We start from the raw sequence: 20,531 nt of genomic DNA on the forward strand, positions 1-20,531 counted from the left end.
GGGTCCTGTTGTGGCTCTAATGTGAAAGGGGATATAATATAACATATTATAATATAATATAATGTAATATAATATTGGATAATATGGTGTGATATGATAAATCTACCCTACCGCCTACTGGTGTTGGCCAGAGGGGCCGATGGCGCGATATGGCAGCCTGGCTTCTGTCAGTCTGCCCCAGGGCAGCTGTGGCTACAACCGTAGCTGCCTCCACCAGTGTGTGAATGTGAGAGTGACTGAATAGTGGCATTGTAAAGCGCTTTGGGTGCCTTGAAAAGTGCTATATAAATCCACTCCATTATTATTGTTATTATTAAATTACTTACGAGTTTAATTTGTCAGCAACTTTCTGCCAGCCCTCTCTCCTTGCTTTTGCAGCCTTTGCAGTGTTCCCTTGCGTTCTGATTAAACTCTGAAACTCCTGAAATCCCTCACTCAAGAGTTCTTGCTCTGCTGCCGAAAAATACCGAGCCGAGCGCGCTCCGTCGACATTTTCGCCGACCAATCAGAGGGTTGCCGATCAATGTTTCCACTATCGATGCGTAGCCCCTTTTACGACACCCAGTGATGTCACATTACTGCGTCCAGCTGTACTAATCGTCAACAGCAGGTGTGTTCGGGGAACCGGATTAGCGAGCTCACGGTTAGCGCGATGGTTTGGTCTCGGATGTGTCATTTGATCTTGGATGTAGTGAGCGACGTACGAAGAACGGGCCCCTGGACTCCTACCCTCCCCGCTATCATCGTTGCCCTCTCCGCGACCATCTTTGACCCTTTGACCCCTGAAGGCCACAGCAGCTGGACTCACAACAACAACTTGAGGATGTCAACAGTGCTGCAAAAAAGCGATCTCATGCAGCAGAGACGGAGAGCACTAAACCTAAAGCCCGTTTCACTATACGGGGGAAATTCCCAGAACTGCGTCAGCTGACAGAGCTGTGACGAGATGCGCATTAAGCCCGGAGGAAAAGGGAGGGTGAGCAAAAGAATGCTGACCTCTGAAAAGAGCCGAACAGCAGAGCTGCAGAAGGCCGTGGAGCAAAGTAAGGACAACATAAACAGACTCCAATCTGACGTGGAAGGAAAAGACTCTGAGGTTTTTGCCCTCAGTAAGAGCTCAAGGCATCAGAGCAGAAATTGAGCATGGCTCCGGAGGAGCTGGCTGCTAATTGAACTCATCAGTCAGACTTGGAGTTTCACGTACAGGACTTGAAATCAGGCGGAAGCTTGCTGGAGCAGGAGGTCGTCAGACCTGACGCAAAGCTCCAACAGCAGGAGCAAACCCTGAAAGAGTTACAGAAGCAAAAGGGTCAAGTTACAAGGAGAAGATGCAGGCAGCTGCAACAACGGATGAAAACAGACCCAAAGAGGAGGGGAGGACCCCAGGGCATGCTTCAGGCCGCTGGTTTACCTAAACTACAGAACAGGAAGGTGATGAACACAAACATACACCAACCCACAAACACACACTTCTGCATGCTCCGACTTAGAATGAAGAGAAACACACACATGAACACTTATGCACTCGTTGAGGGAGTGAAAACTGATACATACCCATGCACCAAAATCAAAATGTTGATTTAATTCACTAAGAAGTGACACACAATGCTCCAGCTGCTGCAATGAAGAATGCTTTACTGACAAAGGCTCAATGCTGCACACAACAAATTCAAATATAGAATCTGTTACAATAATAAGCCCAGAGGGCATTTGTGTGGTCTGGGGAGCAGAGTCCGGAGCGGTTTGGTTATGAAAACGATGCCTGTGCGAGATATCTGGGGCTTAAGGCCTCGACTCAATTGTTTACTGTACACTAAAAAGAAAAGAAAACAGCCTGAGCAGTGGTGCAGAGTGAAAACGATGAATTAACAGTGTGAGTCTTATTTCAGAGCGCCACATCATTGTGATGGAGACTTAATAAAAGGAGGAACACACGGACAAAGAAGAAGAGAAAGGGGGGGCAGCCCTTGAACACGATTGCCTGAGGTATTAAAGTGCTGTACTAAATTCTGGTTTCCAGTGTGAGAAAAGTCACGCAGTGCCAGTAGTAGAGCTAGGTTGAGTGATGATTCTAAATTACTGTAAGTAAATCATCGTACACCCGTTCAAGTTTCATGATAACGGGGATCTAGACTTTGTTGAACTCTAGGCAATTTGAACAGCTAAAATTCGAGTGACCAAGTAGCAGTTGAATAAAAGTCATTGAATAAGTGTTGAAATAAACTGGCAGAATTAAGAGAATTAAAACATTTCAAGAGCTCAAATACTTAATATGGAAACGGGTCTATTTTGTTTCACGAACGCAAAACATATAGGTTTAGGAATATGAAAAGGTTGAGGTGGTGTTGATTTGACTCTGTGTAGGTTTAGGTTGGTATTTTTATTGATGGGAGGAATATTCAGTGACAAGTCCTAAGACCCGGGCGTTGGTATTTTTGTTTTTGTTATCTTTCATTTTATTTTGTTTTATATTTTGAACAGTGCACTGATTTTTGTTTGTGAATCTTTTCTTTAAGCAGATCTGCACATCGGAAATTACAAGCATTACACGTCGGCGAGAAAATTGTTGTAAGTGAGTTTCTCCGCATTGAAATGGGTTCTGGAGGAAACACTTGTGGGGACAATTAGAAATGAGAGTCCCTGTCTAAAAAAGGATTCAGCGAGGTAATCCAATTTCAAGTTCTTGTTTTCTTTTTGAGATGACGTCATTTTGCTGAGTGTGGAAACTAAATGCGACGACAGGTTTCACTATCAGCAAAGAAAGAAAGAAATGGATGAATGGATGAATGGATGAAAGACTGGAAATAGAAACAAACGGACTGACTGGTAAAAGATGACGAGACTTGACCATGACTCAAGGTTAACCACCTCCACCTAGATAGGATAAAAGGGTGGATGAATTTATGTGTGTTTCTTTTTACAGGAGTAGAAGGATGACAAAATATTCGAGGATGAGTGAACCTGTAAATGCCATTTTTGTGTCTTGTGTTGTTTACAGAGGTAACTGCGCAGCGTTACCATTTACATTTTCTTCCCTACAGGGTTACAGTTTTTAATGTTTTTCTATTACAGGATTTCTGGGCGGATGTGTGAAGAAACGGTGTTTATGGGTTAGGAGTTGATGATGCTATTACACTGTATTCTGGTGAGAGTGTTGGGGGAGACACACCCTGCCTTGAAAACTGTGATTCTTTTACAGGAAATGTTTTTATAGCACCTATGGGATGTGGATGGCTGACTACGGTCAATGTGCTGCTAATGTTTGCTTTGCTTTGGTGAGAAGGGTGCAGTAGAAAACAGACAAGTGACATGAAAACAAGTAATAATAACAAATAACAAATTTGGGGACAGTTTAACCTAGAGCCCACTAACTGGCCATTAGGGGCTCTCTCTCTTGGAGTAACATTGCCCAAAGGGTGAATAAAACAAATTGTGGCAATAATAGTGATTTAATGATCAGAGAAATCCTGAACATGATACTTGTCTGTTGTGCTGAATCTTTTTATTACTCTTATGATTTGCAGATGGTTGTAAATAAGCTGTTTGCTTTAACAGGTTTGCTTTTTAGCTGAATTGCAAAATACAACTAGAACGATTAATTGAGACTAATCGCAACTAACCTGAAACTGAGGAGGTTCTATATAAGGAAGAACTAAAACAGGTATAAAGTGCATTTGATCTTTAATTGCAGGTGTGACCATGAAGATTTTTGGTACAGATTGCAGGTTGTTGCTCATTATTGAAGTGTGCTCATAAAGGCAAAAGCTATATAGGGGGTCTATGATTTGGTTTGTGTTTTAATAATTTAGGTATGGCAAAATTAAAGGTTTCTAGACAATTTAGGGAACGTGTGAGAAGCATAATTAGATGATCAGAAACTGAGTACTACACTCAAGTTAGAATTAAGAATGCCCAATTTGTTTGAGTTCTGTTGTTCATTTTTATACACACATTGCAAATGTGCTTATAAGGAGCTGGCACTTAGTCTGTGAAGGTCAAAAGCTTCATCCGACAACGGATCGGATTGATATATTGGAGCTATTGACTTCACGTGCAGAGGGTTAAGTGCATGCACGCTTACACACATAAGCATGGCATAGGATTGGAATAAACAAAGTCAACATCATTTGGTTAGGAGAGCCAGCGCAGGAGAGGTGTTGGCTTTCTGTCTCTTGCAGAGAAGGGAACAGACACCAGACGGGGACACGGAGATATGGGGACCCTTCACAGCAACTGGGGTCAAGTGTCATGGCCTTGGGGCTCCTTGAGAAGATGGATCCCATAACCACAGCGATAACCAGGAAGGGGTTGACGAAAACTAGGAACACCAGAGACCAACGAGGTTCGAGAGGCTTTTGGCAAAAAGGGGGACACGGCGGTGACAACGGACAACAAACACACAGATCTTTGTTTGAAAGTGGGGCAGAATAATCCCCAGATCTGTGTAACGACTGAAGGGTGGTCTAACCCCGGAAGCCGAAGAAAGAAGAATCCGAGGGCGTTTCTTCACTCCAAGAGGAGGTGGTAAAGGGGCCTGAAGCGTGACAGGCTGAAACTCGTGTCTGAAGCTAAAAGAACAGCTGGGTTGTGGGAAAATTGGAAAACAACGGAGGTGTTGGGGTTGATAAGTGTCATAACGTGTTTGTTTGGTTTGGAAACAAATCCTGGTGTGAGTTGGGCTGGCAAGCCAGCCCAAAGAGGAGGAATGTGACCAGGAGATATTTTATTTTGTATTCTTATGATCACAGTTATAATCAGAAGTATCAATCATTAATCCTTTACCATTGTTGAACCAGTTGACAGAATAATCTTTGAACCACATCTATGTTAACATTAATCTACACAGATTATCAGTACTTTAATCAGTCTATTGTTGTTCTGTACTATTCATGTTATTTGCTTAAAGCTGTTTCACAGTTCTGTAACCACTCAGAAGCTTGTGGGTCCTGCTGGACCCTGCCTTAGTTCTATGTTCAGTTCTGCACGTACGCCGGCCTGTAACTACATGCACGCACTTATGTAACACACACGCACGTTCACCTACACACTTAGTAATAATAGGAGGGTCGTCTGAGGACAGTTTTCTGATAGATATACTTTCACAAAAGGCACGAATGTAATACACACTTGTTTTTCTCTAACAACTAACAGTTGATGTCCATATTAGGTAAACTCTCTGAACAGGCCCAAACGGTTATCATTTCCAGTAAGGTCTGACTGTGTGACGTCATCATGGGTTATATAAGGATGGGGAGCTGTCCACTCTTTGGAGATCTGTGGCTGTACGCTTGTCTTCCCATGCTTCAGTCTTAGAAGTGTGTAATAAAATCACTATGTTTGTCACCTACACGGACTCGGCTGTTTTTCCTTCTTACCCAAACTGAACCAGACGTAACAAGTGGCTTTACAAATGAAAGAGGAAGAGGAGAAGAAGAGGAGAGGGAGGCCACCCTGACCATCACTCCAGCTGAAAACATCACACTTCCATTAAAGTTGGTGAGAAAATGTTGAGCAGGATGAGCTGCTGGCTAATCTGGAGGCTGTAGCAGCAGCTCACAGTCACAGTGGATTTCCACTCATGAAAAAGCTCTGGCTGCTTCATTTCTCATCTCATATCAGAGACTTTAAAGCTTCACTGAAGCTGTACTGTGATGCTTCCGTATCCCAGTGAGGCCTCCATAATGGTTTCAGCTGTTCTGTACACACACTGTGTGCCCTGTATGGCTCAAAGTCTCTGCAGCCTGTTTTTATCTGCTATCATCAGATCTTCATCATCCTCATTCACATCCCTCACACACTCTACAGCCTCATCAGCACTGACTTCATCTTCACTGACTGATGGAGCACAACATGAACCTGTGGAGGCTGAAACACTGTCCTGTCAAACATCTCCCCGTCACCACTCCACTTCTGTCAGCCTTTAAATGAACCCTGCTCAAGTCTGTCACTTCTGTTTGGAGTGTCGAGGAGGGAAATTATTTTACTGCTATTGTCAAATAATTGTCATTGCATTAATAATATAATCTGCAGCATGGATATTGCATTCCAAGGTTTAAACAGTGTCTCTTTCAGAAAGACTGAGTTGCAGGCTGACAGGAAGTTGTATGCAGAAAGAAGCAGGAAGTTATTTTGAGCCGCAGGCTAAGACGAGGCTTTAACAATGTAACAGATAGCTTTAAGAAGGCCTTAAGCAGTTATGACTATTTTATACACAATGCATATCTGTGCTTATTAAAGAGTTGGAGCTCGGTCAATTAATTGGGGGTCGGAAGCTTTGTTCGGCGCGATGTTCGGACAATCTATTGTGCAAGTGACTTGGAGCCAGAGAAGGAATTGCAATACATGCTTACAAAACACTTATATATCAGATCATTTTATATTAAGGTTTTAGTAGAGGTTCTTGATTAAAACATTTATTTAGTAGAAGACATACACATAGTCTCAGTGAGCTTCTGGTCTGGTAAAAGGTCAGAAGTGCAACAGGTGAATTGAGAAAGAGCATTTGAGGACGAGACACAGACAGTAGGTGAAGAGATGACACAAAGAGCATGTGAGGTCAACACACACACACACACACACACACTTTAAATTAGATTTATTTAGAGGAGAGGTTAGTTATGTTTGGCTGTAACTGCAAAATTGTCTTGGTAAAAGAGGAACCGTTTCTTGGTGTCTCGGCAAGAAAGAGGAACAAGACAAGAACTGAAAGGTAGACAGGAAGGGCTAGCCATGAAAATAGAAGATGATTTTCTAGGTGAAAAGTCATGATGATGTTGATCTGATCTATGTATAAAATGTATCTGTGACGTATGAAGGGGCGTCAGTAAATAAACCCTGATGCTATAAAATATCTGTTCATGCTTTGATTAAGTCGAAGACTACTTCCTGTCTGCGTACAGAGTTGTCTTCCCACGCGTGTATTCATTAAAATCTTCGTTTGACTTCACCCGGCCGGATCGGTGTGGTTATTCTTCGATCACCTCTTGTACCCTTCCTCAATATTGAATCCTAACATTTGGGGGCTTCGTCCGGTTATTGAGGAGGGAGAGTTGGAGGTTTGGACGGAGAAATCCGGGGTCTTGGGTGGTCTGACGGGCAGACATGAATTCCAGTGGTCTAAGTGAGTGGGCATAAGCCGGCTTATCCAAAAGGTAAGGCACTACCTGTTGAATTATTTCCAAAGTGTGCCAAATTGGATATGATAAAATTTAAGTCTACTCACTGAAGTTACTGGTGCATGTCTGTTTTGATTTTGATAAGAATCTGAGGATTTAAAGCAGTTGGACTGCTGGTAATGATTGAATGCGGTTGGACCGTTTAGTAGGTTAGGGAATTTGGTTATTTTTTGGTTATAAGGTTGGACCTGCTTCAGTCTTACACTTGGTTGGGTGTTTTACTGTTGTTCCAAAGTATTATAAATTACTCAAGAACGCCAGTTGGACTGGTAGGAAGCGCAGAGCCCGGAGGTTACGCTCCCTCCTTGTCGTGGACGCGCGACATTGACCTCTCGGCGAAGAGGGTTAGTTCAGTGTGGTTTAGCTGTGGGGTACAGGGCATCCCGGAATTAAGCTAGGAGATAGAGTCTCCTTACCGTTTGGAACGGTATCTGCGCTTTTTTGGGCAGCAAAGGTTGGACCTTGGGTGTTGGACACTTTTAAATTGAGTTAGGGAGTTTAGAGATGAGGCCAGAAACTGTTGGACAGATACTGGTTAATTGATCGTAAAAAACTCAGGGAGTTTATCAGTTAAACTGTTATGTTAAATTTGTCGAAATTCGATAGGTGTTAAAAGGTTTAAAATCTGTGCAGTTGTAAATATAAGACGTCTCTGTATTAAAAAAGATCTCTGTGGGTCGAGTCAGCAATGCACTGACTGCCTGCTGCTATTCTTAGATGAAGAGTGTGTGTGCATGCAAATGAGGCAGCTGATGCAGAGCGCATGAGAGGACTATGCTTTCGGTTTTGTGTGTCATTCAGCTCTATAACTATTGTTTGCAAATGTGGATAAATGTCTGCAATTAAAATGCTGGCTTAGTAAATAATAACATTGTAAATATATGAATGGTGACAGCGTTTCAAAATAGAATATAAGAATTGTTTGTGTTTAAAACCAACGTTTAGGTAAAGAAGATTTAAGGTGGATTTGAAGGCATAAACAAAAAATAAAAGGGTTACAGTCTGCAAGTGTTGTTAATTCATGAGCTGACTGGATGCAGAGTAAGTGGAGTGGTCATCCTGGGAGGATTGAATGATGCTCTAACTCTGTGGTCAAGTCAGACATAGGCTTTAAGCAACCATGAGCCACTAATAAGCGTGACAAATTAATGAGTATGTGTAAATTGAATTTGTTAAATAGTTTTGATAGGAGTAACTCAATGAGCACGCAATAAAGTGGACTTTTTAGGGGCAGTTTATCACTGACACCATAAAAAGCAACTTAATTAGTAGTTCAATAACAAATTGTAAAGATAACCTTTGTTATTTGATAAGAGAGAGAAAATTCAGGTTACATATAGTGAATAAATAAGGAAATGTTAATCTCTGCGTCATTCCACACTGAAATTTCAATTGTAGGGGATCATTTGGAGGTGAATTGTGTAGGACACGGGGAGACAGAAGAATCTCCCCATGAGTTTTCAGTGTGCATAGAAATTGAGGAGGCTGAACTGGAAGCCTGCCTGGGTCGTTGTTTTTGTTTATTTGAGGGTCTGCTGGAAGTTTGTGAAAACGACCACCTTGATATGTGGGAGCCTTCTCGGGCAGCGATTTTTTGTTAAACCTGTGGCAGGCTGTGCAACATGGAGAAAGCTTTGACATAATGTCATAAAGGTGATTTCTTGGTTTTAGACTTATTAGTACGGGACAAGTTGAGGGACCCTTGAGGGTGTGTTGCTGTAAAGTATATAAGGGACGCGCAGCGCCGTTAATGGGTTTAAAATAAATGAAAAAACACTAATCCGAGGAACTATTGGAGAGGTAAGTATACGGAGGTGAGCGCGTTGCGCATAAGGGTTGCTGGTGTCATATATTAACACTTTGAGGGCGAATAATTTTGATTGAGTGTCAACGCTTGAGAACGCGAGGACAGCGTCTAAAGTGCTGGGTTAAACTTTGTGTATCACCGAGCAGGGGAAGAGGAGCCAGTGGTTGCGAGAACAGCGAGACGAAGACTGAAACCGAAAGTTAAGCGTGTCTGGGTGACCTAGACCAAGAAGGTGGAGTCGACCAACGCCATTGGAAGAGGTAAGTCTGTGTTTCAGAGAATGGCTGACAGCTCGGGTGCGACACCTAGTGGGAAAAGGGGATGCAAACCTCTGAAGGATCAGCTTGAACAGCTTAAGAAAGCTATTCGTTTGGCTTCCCCTGGAGTATTAAAATCAGCAGAGAAAGAGTGCCAAGCGATGGAGGTTGAGGTAAGTAAACTTATTACATCCCAACAGAAAGGGCTGGGTGTTAAAATACCGCTGAGCTTGGTGTTAAAAACTGAAGGAGAAGTGTACGGACAAATGCATGAGGCCCTACGTGCGTCCATAGAGGCATTAACGGCATTGGAGGTTATAAAGCAGAGAGTAATGCAGGGAGGGCCAGAAGAGGAGAATGAAGACCGTGCGACGTCATCAGAAGAAGAAGACGATGAGGAGGACGAAGATGGAGGACCTGAGCCCCAACCAAGTACAAGCCTAATTTTGAGGAAAAGAAGTGTGAAGAGAGACCAAGCACAGAGACAGCCCATATTTAGGAGCTCAAAGGGAAAAGGAAAGTCGAGGAAGAGTAGAAAAGTGAGTTTTGAACAAGGAGCTCCTGACCCTGGTTTAAGTCTGCCTCTAATAGCAGGTCCAAAGAACGAACCAGTTTATCGCGCCTATAAGGTGAGAGATTTGGAAGCATTGGTTAAACAACTTCCACCAATAACCAAGGGAGAACATTGGGAAGGAGAAGAATTAGCGCTGGGCGACTTTCGCGCTTTGGCCGGACGTTGTATGCTGGGTGGTGGGTTAGCAGATGTAGAGCAGATAGCTCAAACAACTAGATATGCAAATGACCTGAAATATCATGAGGTGCAGAGTGACTTAGCAGATGCAGTTCGGGAGAAGGACCCAACTCCTAACTTTGGAGCCATTCCAAAAATTATTTGGGATCCTAAAAACACACCCAGAGAGTGTTTAGCTAAAGCAAAGGAACAATGGTTGTTAGGAACAGGAATACATCCGGGGAAGGAGGGTGAAAGTAGAGCGTGGTTTCGTTCGGCAGTGCTGGCAGGGCTGCCCAACCAGGTTGCAGTTGACTTGGAAAAGAACCCAGATTTTGCCGTTGCAGACTCGGTGCAGTGGGACAGACATGTGACCCACAGACTTCAGCAGGAACAGGATTTGGCAAACAAACAAAAGAAAGAGTTGGAGGAAGCCCAGGCGTGGCTGGTCAAGTTGCAGCTGGCAGAAGCAAAAAACAAAGCAGGAGACAGAAAGAAAGAGGATAAAGAGAGCGCAAGGAAAATAATGGTGGCAAGGCCTCAGCCCGATCCTGTGCCTGACTGGCCAGATCAGGATCCGGGTCTCTACCCTGATGACCGTTGGCCCGCCAATGCACCAAGGCAGCGTCAACCCGTAGGGAATTGGGGGACCGGTGGACCGCAGAGAGGGCGTGGTGGATCCGTGAGGGGAGGACAAAGGGCTCGGAATCCGGGGAATCCTGGCAGTGTGTCTTGGACTGGCTGTTACAGCTGTGGAGCAGAAGGACACTGGTCCCGAGAATGCCCTGAATCGCAGCGAAATTATCAGAGGCGAGGCTATCAACCCCAGGCACGAGGAGGCCCAAGACAAAGAGTTGCTTACAGGGGAGCACATCAAGCTCCAAACCCGAATGCAGCACCAGCCCCCAGTACCCAGTAGCCGACTGGGGCTGGGAGGGGGAGCAATACTGATGGAGCCCGGAGAAACTGAACAGCGTGGGGACGGCAGAACCTATGCTGTCAATGATGATGATCCAGCATTGACACAGCTGGGAAAACAGACTTTGAAGCACCAATATGTGGTGTCCTGACAGGTGCCTGGAAAATCTCATGGGCAGGGACCTGCTTGTGAAACTGGGATCACCTTCAAAGACTCAATATCTAGTCCAGAACTCTGAACAACCCACTGTCGAAATCTACTGGGGGAGGCTAGTGGAAGAAGGCATTTTGAGACATTATCAGCTGTGGAAACCCTGGGTAATGAGCCTGGCCGTCTATTCCCCCCCGCGAGATCCTTTCCACGTTACACTCTTTTATGATAGGGAAGATAATGATATCTATCGGGAACAGTTCCAGTCTGATCTTGAGGGACAGACGTGGAATGTGCAAACACATAACATTTATGTTGGACCAGAAGGTGTGGCCGCGGCTGTGAAATTTACTGATGAACAACTGCCTTGGTACAATGTGGGAGAGGATTCAGCCCCTCACATTACATTGGCGGTCCACGAGGGTCATGGGCCAAGAGATCTGGGACCAATGGTCAAGCGGGCGCTGGACAACGCATGCTGGCAAAGCACCCAAATTCCAAATGTCTGGTATGCACCAAAATGTAAAATATATCGCATAACTTGTTTGTCCAACGATGCAGTGATCTTAGAACATAAAGAAATCTCCAGAATACATGGCAGGGAAAGAATGGATCATCCTGATGCAGTAGCTGAGCTCTCAAAATTGCCTGGTACTTTGTGGTCTGCAGGGCCCACAGATGTAGGTCTAGCTAACTGTTCGCCTGTCCTGTTCCAGCTGAAGTCTGACATACCATTTAACAGACCATAATAGAAGCACAAAACTGAAGACCAAAAGTGGTTCACATGTATTGACCTAGCGAATGCATTTTTTGTCTCCCACTGCACGAGTCACTCAGAGACATTTTCTCATTCACATACAGAGGCCGCAAATTTAGGTACACACGCCTACCACAAGGCTTTGCACTCTCACCAGGAATTTTTAATCAGGTGTTGAAAGAGACATTGTCCCCATGTCAACTGCCAGGGGGCTGTACATTAATAGAGTATGTTGATGATCTTCTTATTGCAGCCCCGTCAGCAGCGGCCTGTACGGCAGCATCGCTCGTGGTGTTGAACAGATTGGCGGAGTGTGGCTTCAAAGTGAGCAAAGAAAAACTGCAGTTGGTCCGGCCAGAGGTAACATTCCTGGGCCGGGTGATCGCACACAGATCAGTGGGGTTAATGAACACACACAGAGACCAAATTCTGACACATCCAAAACCAAGAACTGTGAAGGAGTTGCTTTCCTTTCTTGGCTTGACAGGTTACAGCAGGCAGTTCATTCCGAACTATGCGGGTAAAACGGCCCCTTTAAGGGACATGATCAAGAAAGTTGGTGTTCGAAATCTGAAGGCTGAATTGCCTTGGACGCCGGACACAGAGACAGCGTTCATTTCACTAAAACAGGATTTGTCAAGAGCCACAGATCTGGCCACACCTAACTATGATGAGGCATTTTACCTTGATGTTTCAGAAACAAAGGGAGTTGTGAATGGTGTGTTGTTTCAGAAAAAAGGGGGAGGTAGGGATGTACTTATGTATGTCAGCATAAGATTAAATTCAACAGAAGCAAGGCATCCCACATGCACACAACACGCAGCAGGAGTAGCAAAGATAATTCAGAAAACAGCACATATAGTGAGGGAACACCCACTGAAAGTGCTTACTACACACAGTGTAGTGGCCTATGTGAACTCACAGGCATTCACAATGACTCCACTGACGCAACAAAGGTTCAGCAAAATTTTAGAGGCGCCAAATCTGATATTCACACATGAAGGAATAAATATGGCAGACCTAATGGGGTCAGGAGAACCACATGACTGTATTAAGAAAGCCCAGGTTGAAGGAAAAATCGAGGGACAACAGTCGGCCCAGAGAGCTGAAGTGATAGCCCTAACTCGAGCCCTGAGGTTGGCTAAAAACATGAGAGTGAACATCTACACTGACTCAGCATATGCGTTTGGAGCAGCTCAGGTGGAACTGGCTCAGTGGAAGAGAGCCGGGTTCAGAACGGCCACTAAGGCACCCATCTGTCACAAAAAGGCCCTGGAGGACCCAGACGAGGTAAGTATTATAAAATGCAAAGGCCACTCACAAGCAGACAGTATGGTGGCAAGAGGAAATCAGAAAGCTGACGAAGCCGCAAAGGAAGCAGCGGGCTACAAAGGACAGAGACAACTGGTGCAGGTAACCCCAGAAGAGGAGGTTAGCACTAACAGCATGGAAGAAGTTAGACAGGCTCAGGAGGAGACATCCCCAGAGGAAAAGGGGGTGTGGGAAAACAAAGGAGCCTGGCAAGATGGCGGTTTGTGGAGGGGGCCAGATGGGCGTCCCGCTTTAACGGCCAAAATGGCGGAACAAAAGGTGAATGAGGCTCACGGGCTTGGTCACGTGGGAGTGGAACAGATGGAGAGAAATTTGTGCCGATGGTGGCATCCTGATTTGAGAAGGATGATACTGGAAAAGGCCAGAACGTGCCTAATTTGTGGGGCACACAACCCAAAGCCAGCAGTAAAACCTGAAGCTGGTAAGTTTCTCATGCCAGAAAGGCCAGGAGAAGAGGTCGTGATTGATTATACCGACATGATTGATACAGGCCCAGGTGGGGTGAGGTATTTGCTGGTGTGTGTGGATGTTTTGACTGGATGGCCCGAAGCATGGGCGACTAAATGTGAAGACGCGAAAAGCGTGATTAAGTGCTTAATCAATCATTACATTCCAAGGCATGGGTTTCCCAAGAGAATTAGATCAGACAATGGTACTCACTTCAAGAATAAAGATTTGCAAGAGGTAGAGAGGATGTTGGGAGTGCAACATAAGTTCGGGACGGTCTTTCATCCTCAATCTCAAGGAAAGGTAGAGAGGATGAACCTAAATTTGAAAAGCAAGTTGGCTAAAATTTGTGCGCAGACAGGGCTAAATTGGGTCGCAGCCCTGCCCATTGCTTTGATGACCATAAGATGTTTATGATGATGTTAACTTTGTATTTCAGGTGCAGTTATAACTATTTTATACATATTGCATTTTGTGCTTTTAAAGGAGTTGTGGCTCAAATTTGTCTCTGGAGGGTCATGAGCCTTTGGCTAGCGCTATGATTAGCCAATCTACTGTGAGGATAATATGAGTTCATGAAGGATTGCACACGCTTACAGACACAGAGTTAAGAAACACACATGACAGTATTGATTCCAGGCAAAAGGCCCTAAATTCATTTAGCTTTTAACTGAACTTAAAGAAGGACCAAAGAGGAAGGAAAGCATATATTTTGGTTAAGTCTGATACATTAGAATTAGAAGGTATTGTTACATTAAGGGAGCAAAATGAAATAAAAAGGTTATACCAAAACAGGTGATAACATAGGAAATGTGAGGTTTTAAAATGAAGTTAGTGTTAACACATAGGAGTTGTTTCAAGGCAGCATTTAGCTATGATGAAATGTATACAGGAGTAATTGCTTATATGCTTAAACTTAATTGATTAAAGTGGTTGTTTTCTTTTGGAGTAGATTAACTTGCAGCAGCGACAACTTGTGCACAGGATGTTGATGATCAGATAAGGGAAAGTAGAGCGAGCAACTGGACGTGAAACCAGCGCTTAAAAGAATTTTAAAGTGATGAGTAACGTTGAAGAGTATACATAAATACAAGTCAATAAGTTAAGAAGGTAATTAGGATCAGGCTTTTGATTAAAGAGTCCCAGATAGGATAAGTTAGGGAGATGCAAGAAAAGGTGTTTTGTTTCCTTTGCAGAAGATCGATCTCGGCGACCACAGGAGGGGCGAGGATCCTGGAGATCTCGAGGTTCGAGACCACCAGAGAAGGGTCTGCGTGAGGACACAATGTATTGTGACCTCTGGTGTTCCAGAGGTCAAAAGGGGGAGTGTCGAGGAGGGAAATTATTTTACTGCTATTGTCAAATAATTGTCATTGCATTAATAATATAATCTGCAGCATGGATATTGCATTCCAAGGTTTAAACAGTGTCTCTTTCAGAAAGACTGAGTTGCAGGCTGACAGGAAGTTGTATGCAGAAAGAAGCAGGAAGTTATTTTGAGCCGCAGGCTAAGACGAGGCTTTAACAATGTAACAGATAGCTTTAAGAAGGCCTTAAGCAGTTATGACTATTTTATACACAATGCATATCTGTGCTTATTAAAGAGTTGGAGCTCGGTCAATTAATTGGGGGTCGGAAGCTTTGTTCGGCGCGATGTTCGGACAATCTATTGTGCAAGTGACTTGGAGCCAGAGAAGGAATTGCAATACATGCTTACAAAACACTTATATATCAGATCATTTTATATTAAGGTTTTAGTAGAGGTTCTTGATTAAAACATTTATTTAGTAGAAGACATACACATAGTCTCAGTGAGCTTCTGGTCTGGTAAAAGGTCAGAAGTGCAACAGGTGAATTGAGAAAGAGCATTTGAGGACGAGACACAGACAGTAGGTGAAGAGATGACACAAAGAGCATGTGAGGTCAACACACACACACACACACACTTTAAATTAGATTTATTTAGAGGAGAGGTTAGTTATGTTTGGCTGTAACTGCAAAATTGTCTTGGTAAAAGAGGAACCGTTTCTTGGTGTCTCGGCAAGAAAGAGGAACAAGACAAGAACTGAAAGGTAGACAGGAAGGGCTAGCCATGAAAATAGAAGATGATTTTCTAGGTGAAAAGTCATGATGATGTTGATCTGATCTATGTATAAAATGTATCTGTGACGTATGAAGGGGCGTCAGTAAATAAACCCTGATGCTATAAAATATCTGTTCATGCTTTGATTAAGTCGAAGACTACTTCCTGTCTGCGTACAGAGTTGTCTTCCCACGCGTGTATTCATTAAAATCTTCGTTTGACTTCACCCGGCCGGATCGGTGTGGTTATTCTTCGATCACCTCTTGTACCCTTCCTCAATATTGAATCCTAACAGGAGCCAAAAGGAAAAACTGTTGTTCAGTCGTTTGGAAAGACAACATTTCTGAAAGCACTCAAACTTCTTCACATTTGTCTTCAGACACATCCTGAACATTTAGGAACTAAAGAAAGGTTCAAACATCAATCAAAGACCTGAAATATAGAAAAAGTACAACAGCTGCAGTCAGTGAATTCACCTCAGAGTCTCCAGTCGACAGTTTGGACTCTCCAGTCCAGCACACAGAAGCTTCACTCCTGAATCCTGCACCTTGTAGTTTCCATTCATGTCCAGCTCTGTCAGATGGGAGGGGTTGGACTTCAGAGCTGAGGCCACAACTTCACAGTGAGTCTCTGAGAGTAGACACTCAGTCAGTCTGTGATGATAGAAAATATAAAATGTGTTATTATAAAAGCAGAAAATCTGCATTATAAACACAGACTGAATGTATATGAAGACAAAACAGAGTGAGGTCATAATCTGATGAATCTGCTCTTCACATCTGTGCTTCAGCTCCTCTTACTGTGTTTGACATGACACAACGATTGAGTCTCTCTCAGACCTGCAGACTTTTAATGAGAATCTTTGTTTGGCTTTAATCTGCAGATGAAGGAGGAAGATGGTGTCACATTTAGGCTTCCATAATGTCCACAGTCTGTCACTGAGATCTGATCCAGAGTCAGAGTGAAGACACACATTTGGACTGTTTCCTGTTTTGGAAAAAAACCACAAACCAGGCGAGAAATTTGGGTGTAGTGATGGATGCAGACCTAAACTTAGAAAAACACATTAAGACAATAACAAAGTCAGCTTACTATCACCTCAAGAATATATCAAGGATAAAAGATCTGATGTCTCAACAGGACCTGGAAAAACTAGTCCATGCATTCATCTTTAGTAAGCTTGATTACTGTAACAGCATCTTTACAGGTCTACCTAAAAAATCAGTCAGACAACTACAGCTCATTCAGAACTCTGCTGCTCGAGTCCTCACTAAGACCAAAAAAGTGGACCACATCAGTCCAGCTCTGAGGTCCTTACACTGGCTGCCTGTCCGTCAGAGGATAGACTTTAAAGTTCTGATGCTGGCCTATAAAGCTCTGAATGGTTTAGGACCAAAATACATCAATGACCTCCTGACCCAGTATGAACCATCCAGATCCCTCAGGTCATCTGGATCCGGTCTTTTATCAGTTCCCAGAGTCAGAACCAGACACGGAGAAGCTGCATTCAGCTTTTATGCTCCTTATATCTGGAACAAACTCCCAGAAAGCCTCAGATCAGCTGAAACACTCAGTTTATTTAAATCCAGGTTGAAGACTCACCTGTTCTCAGCTGCATTTGAATAAAGCACCAAATCCACACTTTAAGCTTAAATTTCAAAACTTACATTTAACTACTGATTTTATCTACTGTTCTGATCTGTTTTGATTTTATATACTGTTGTTTGCTTGTTTGTTTGTTTGTTTGTTTGTTAACTAGTTAGTTAGTTTATTTGCTTGTTTTATTCAATTCATGGACCAGTTTGTCTGTCTTTGATTGGTTTGTAAATGTCACTGTTTCCATTGGACCTGAGTGACATACAAAGACAGAGAGGGAGAGAAAGGAGAGAGAGGATGGAGACAGCAAAGAGAGAGCAAACACAAACAGGTGAGAGTGGACAGGTGACCAAGGTCAGCAACCAATCAGAGAGCTTCTGTTTGACCCACAGTCACTGATGATGACTGCACATAACCAAGCAGTGTGTTACTCTGATATCAAATATGGATCCTGCTCTTATAATAATGATCATCAGATGATATTATTGTGTTATTTTGTAGCTGAATATGATGTTTGTGTGATTATCAGTGAAAGAAGCAGTGAGGAGGATGGAGAGAGAGAGAGGACAGAGGGTGAACTTAGAAACACTAAAAGGATTTTTCATGGATTTCATGGATGATTTGAGTGATTTCCAGCAGGACACTTAAACATGTCAGTGGACGTCCTAAAGAACATATTCACTGATATGAAACGTGTCATTGAACAGGAATAATATCAGTGGAAACATGGTGGAAACAGCTGTGACTGCATGGATGTGACACACTTCAAATCTGTTCTCCACTCTTGGATTTGGGATCCATGGAGCTGCTGCTGAGTCTGTACAATAAAGGAATGGTGTGGAAGGTTGCAGCGTACGGACACAAACACTTTGTGGTTACAATCTGATTTTATTTTCAACATTAAACTACTAACCTACACTGATCAATGATGTTAATGATCACATCTGGACTCACCCAGCCTTTCTGCAGTTCCTCACAGCTGGAATCAGTCTCTGTCGTCCCCGCTCTGATGTGTTGTACTTCTGCAGGTCCAACTCATCCAGAACCTCCTCTGACATCTGCAGCATGAAGGCCAGAGCTGAGCACTGGATCTCAGAGAGAAACTCTGATCTGTTCTCTGACTTCAGGAACTCTTGGATCTCCTGATGTACTGAGAGGTCGTTCATCTCCATCAGACAGTGGAAGATGTTGATGCTTCTGTCAGGAGAGATTTCATCACTGTTCATCTCCTTCAGGTTGTTGATGACTCTCTGGATGGTTTCTGGACTGATCTCTGTCTGACCCAGCAGACCTACTAAGAGTCTCTGGTTGGACTCCAGACAGAGGCCATGAAGGAAGCGAACAAACAGGTCCAGGTGGCCGTTTTTACTCTGGAGGGATTTATACATGCCTTTAGTCAAAAAGACATCCATTGATGGGAAGCTATAAGACTTGAACATGTTCTTAAAAAAATATCTGTTTTTGTTTTCTTCTCGGAAATTCCCTAGAAAACCTTCTACCACCTCTGTCTTCCTGTTGGTGTGACAGTGGAACATGTAGACTGCAGCCAGAAACTCCTGAATGCTCAGATGAACAAAGCAGTAGACTGGTTTCTGGAAGATCACACACTCTCTTTTGAAGATCTCTGTACAAACTCCTGAGTACACCGAGGCCTCTGTCACATCCAGACCACACTGCTCCAGGTCTTCTTGGTAGAACATGATGTTTCCTTTCTCCAGCTGTTCAAACGCCAGCCTCCCCAGCTTCAGAAGAACTTTCCTGTCAGCCTCCATCAGCTCCTGTGGACTCGTCTCATGTCCCTCATGGTACTTGTTCTTCTTCCTCCTTGTCTGAACCAGCAGGAAGTGTGAGTACATGTCAGTCAGGGTCTTGGGCAGCTCTCCTCTCTGCTCTGTAGTCAACATGTGCTCCAGAACTGTAGCAGTGATCCAGCAGAAGACTGGGATACTACACATGATGTGGAGGCTCCTGGATGTCTTCATGTGGGAGATGATTCTGCTGGACAGCTCTTCATCACTGAATCTCCTCCTGAAGTACTCCTCCTTCTGGGCGTCAGTGAAGCCTCGTACTTCTGTTAGCCTGTCAACACATGTAGGAGGGATCTGATTGGCTGCTGCGGGTCGGGAAGTTATCCAGACGAGAGCCGAGGGAAGCAGATTCCCCTGGATGAGGTTTGTCAGCAGCTGGCTGACTGATGACTTCTGTGTGACATCAGACAGCAGCTTCCTGTTGGTGAAATCCAATGAAAGTCTGCTTTCATCCAGGCCGTCAAAGATGAACAAAAGCTGAGAGACAGCCAGCTTCTCTGCTGTGACCTTCTGTAATGTTGGATGGAAAACATGGAGCAGCTCCAGAAGACTGTACTGCTCATCTCTGATCAGGTTCAGCTCCCTGAATGAAAGCAGAACCACCACACTGACATGTTGGTTCTCCAAGCCCTCTGCCCAGTCCAGAGTGAACTTCTGCACTGAGAAGGTTTTTCCAACACCAGCCACGCCGTTGGTCAGAACCACTCTGATGGGTCTCTGTTGGTCAGGTAAGGCTTTAAAGATGTCCTGGCACCTGATTGGAGCGTCATGGAGGGCGTCCATCTTGGAAGCTGTCTCCAGCTGCCTCACCTCATGTTGGGTATGAACCTCTTCACTCTGTCCCTCTGTGATGTAGAGCTCAGTGTAGATGGTGTTGAGGAGGGTTCTACTTCCTGTTTCATCACTTCCTTCAGTCACACGTTCACATCTCCTCCTCAGACTGATCTTATGTTCATCTAAAACCTCCTGCAGACCAACATCTGCTGAAAGAAAGAAAAACAATGAGACTAAAGAGAAAGAAAACTCTTCAATGTCTGAACAACACAAGAAGTCCAGTTTTCAGAAATGAGTCCATCAGCAGACAGATGTTCAGTCTTACTTTGTACACAGCTGCTCTGACTGGCTGTCTGCAGTCCAGCTCTGCTTCTGGATCTTTCTCCACACTGTGCAGAAGCTCTGACGGTGACACAGAAAAGTCAAAGTGGAGATACTTCTGTCCACCTTTGATTAGACTCATTATAAAAAGGAAAACAAAGTTTGAACACAGTCATGTTTCCAGTTCACTGACTTACATTTATTCCATGGACACTCACTCTAACCTGAACCACAGCTAAAACCCAACATTGTTGAGGCCTCATCTCCTACTTTCCTGACTGTAGAGGTTAAATATGCAACAACCAACAAATAAAAGAATTTGGTTCATTTCAAAGAAATTCACACCGTGACCAAGTAAAGTAACCGTAGTAAAGG

At 43.8% G+C, this 20,531-nt stretch overlaps 3 protein-coding genes across 4 annotated transcripts in view; 1 reads left to right on the plus strand and 2 right to left on the minus strand.

The window, feature by feature from the left end:
- Positions 1–20,531, minus strand: part of LOC147336683 (NACHT, LRR and PYD domains-containing protein 12-like) — a 206,880-nt gene that overhangs the window by 100,401 nt on the left and 85,948 nt on the right. The gene's annotated exons all lie outside the window — the stretch shown is intronic.
- Positions 8,409–11,269, plus strand: LOC147336688 (uncharacterized). Its single transcript, XM_086285578.1, has one exon. The coding sequence runs from the start codon at positions 9,263–9,265 to the stop codon at positions 10,886–10,888; it is 1,626 nt and encodes a 541-aa protein (XP_086141704.1). The 5' UTR covers positions 8,409–9,262; the 3' UTR covers positions 10,889–11,269.
- LOC147336689 (protein NLRC3-like) lies at positions 16,130–20,234 on the minus strand. Of its 2 annotated transcripts, none has more exons than XM_086285587.1 (3): positions 20,161–20,234; positions 18,208–20,041; positions 16,130–16,310 (listed from the first exon to the last, which is right to left on the minus strand). In XM_086285587.1, exons 2-3 carry the CDS (start codon positions 19,842–19,844, stop codon positions 16,130–16,132), a joined length of 1,818 nt encoding a protein of 605 aa, XP_086141713.1. In that variant the 5' UTR covers positions 19,845–20,041; positions 20,161–20,234. The 2 variants fall into 2 exon arrangements, with proteins under 2 accessions (XP_086141713.1, XP_086141712.1); XM_086285586.1 differs by having other exon boundaries at positions 18,208–20,044.

The sequence above is a fragment of the Aulonocara sp. 'chitande type north' Nkhata Bay genome, linkage group LG3 (genome assembly GCF_057382095.1).
Source record: "Aulonocara sp. 'chitande type north' Nkhata Bay isolate Kocher_YH1m ecotype deep benthic linkage group LG3, A_spYH_male_GT1.1, whole genome shotgun sequence".
NCBI lineage: Eukaryota > Metazoa > Chordata > Actinopteri > Cichliformes > Cichlidae > Aulonocara > Aulonocara sp. 'chitande type north' Nkhata Bay.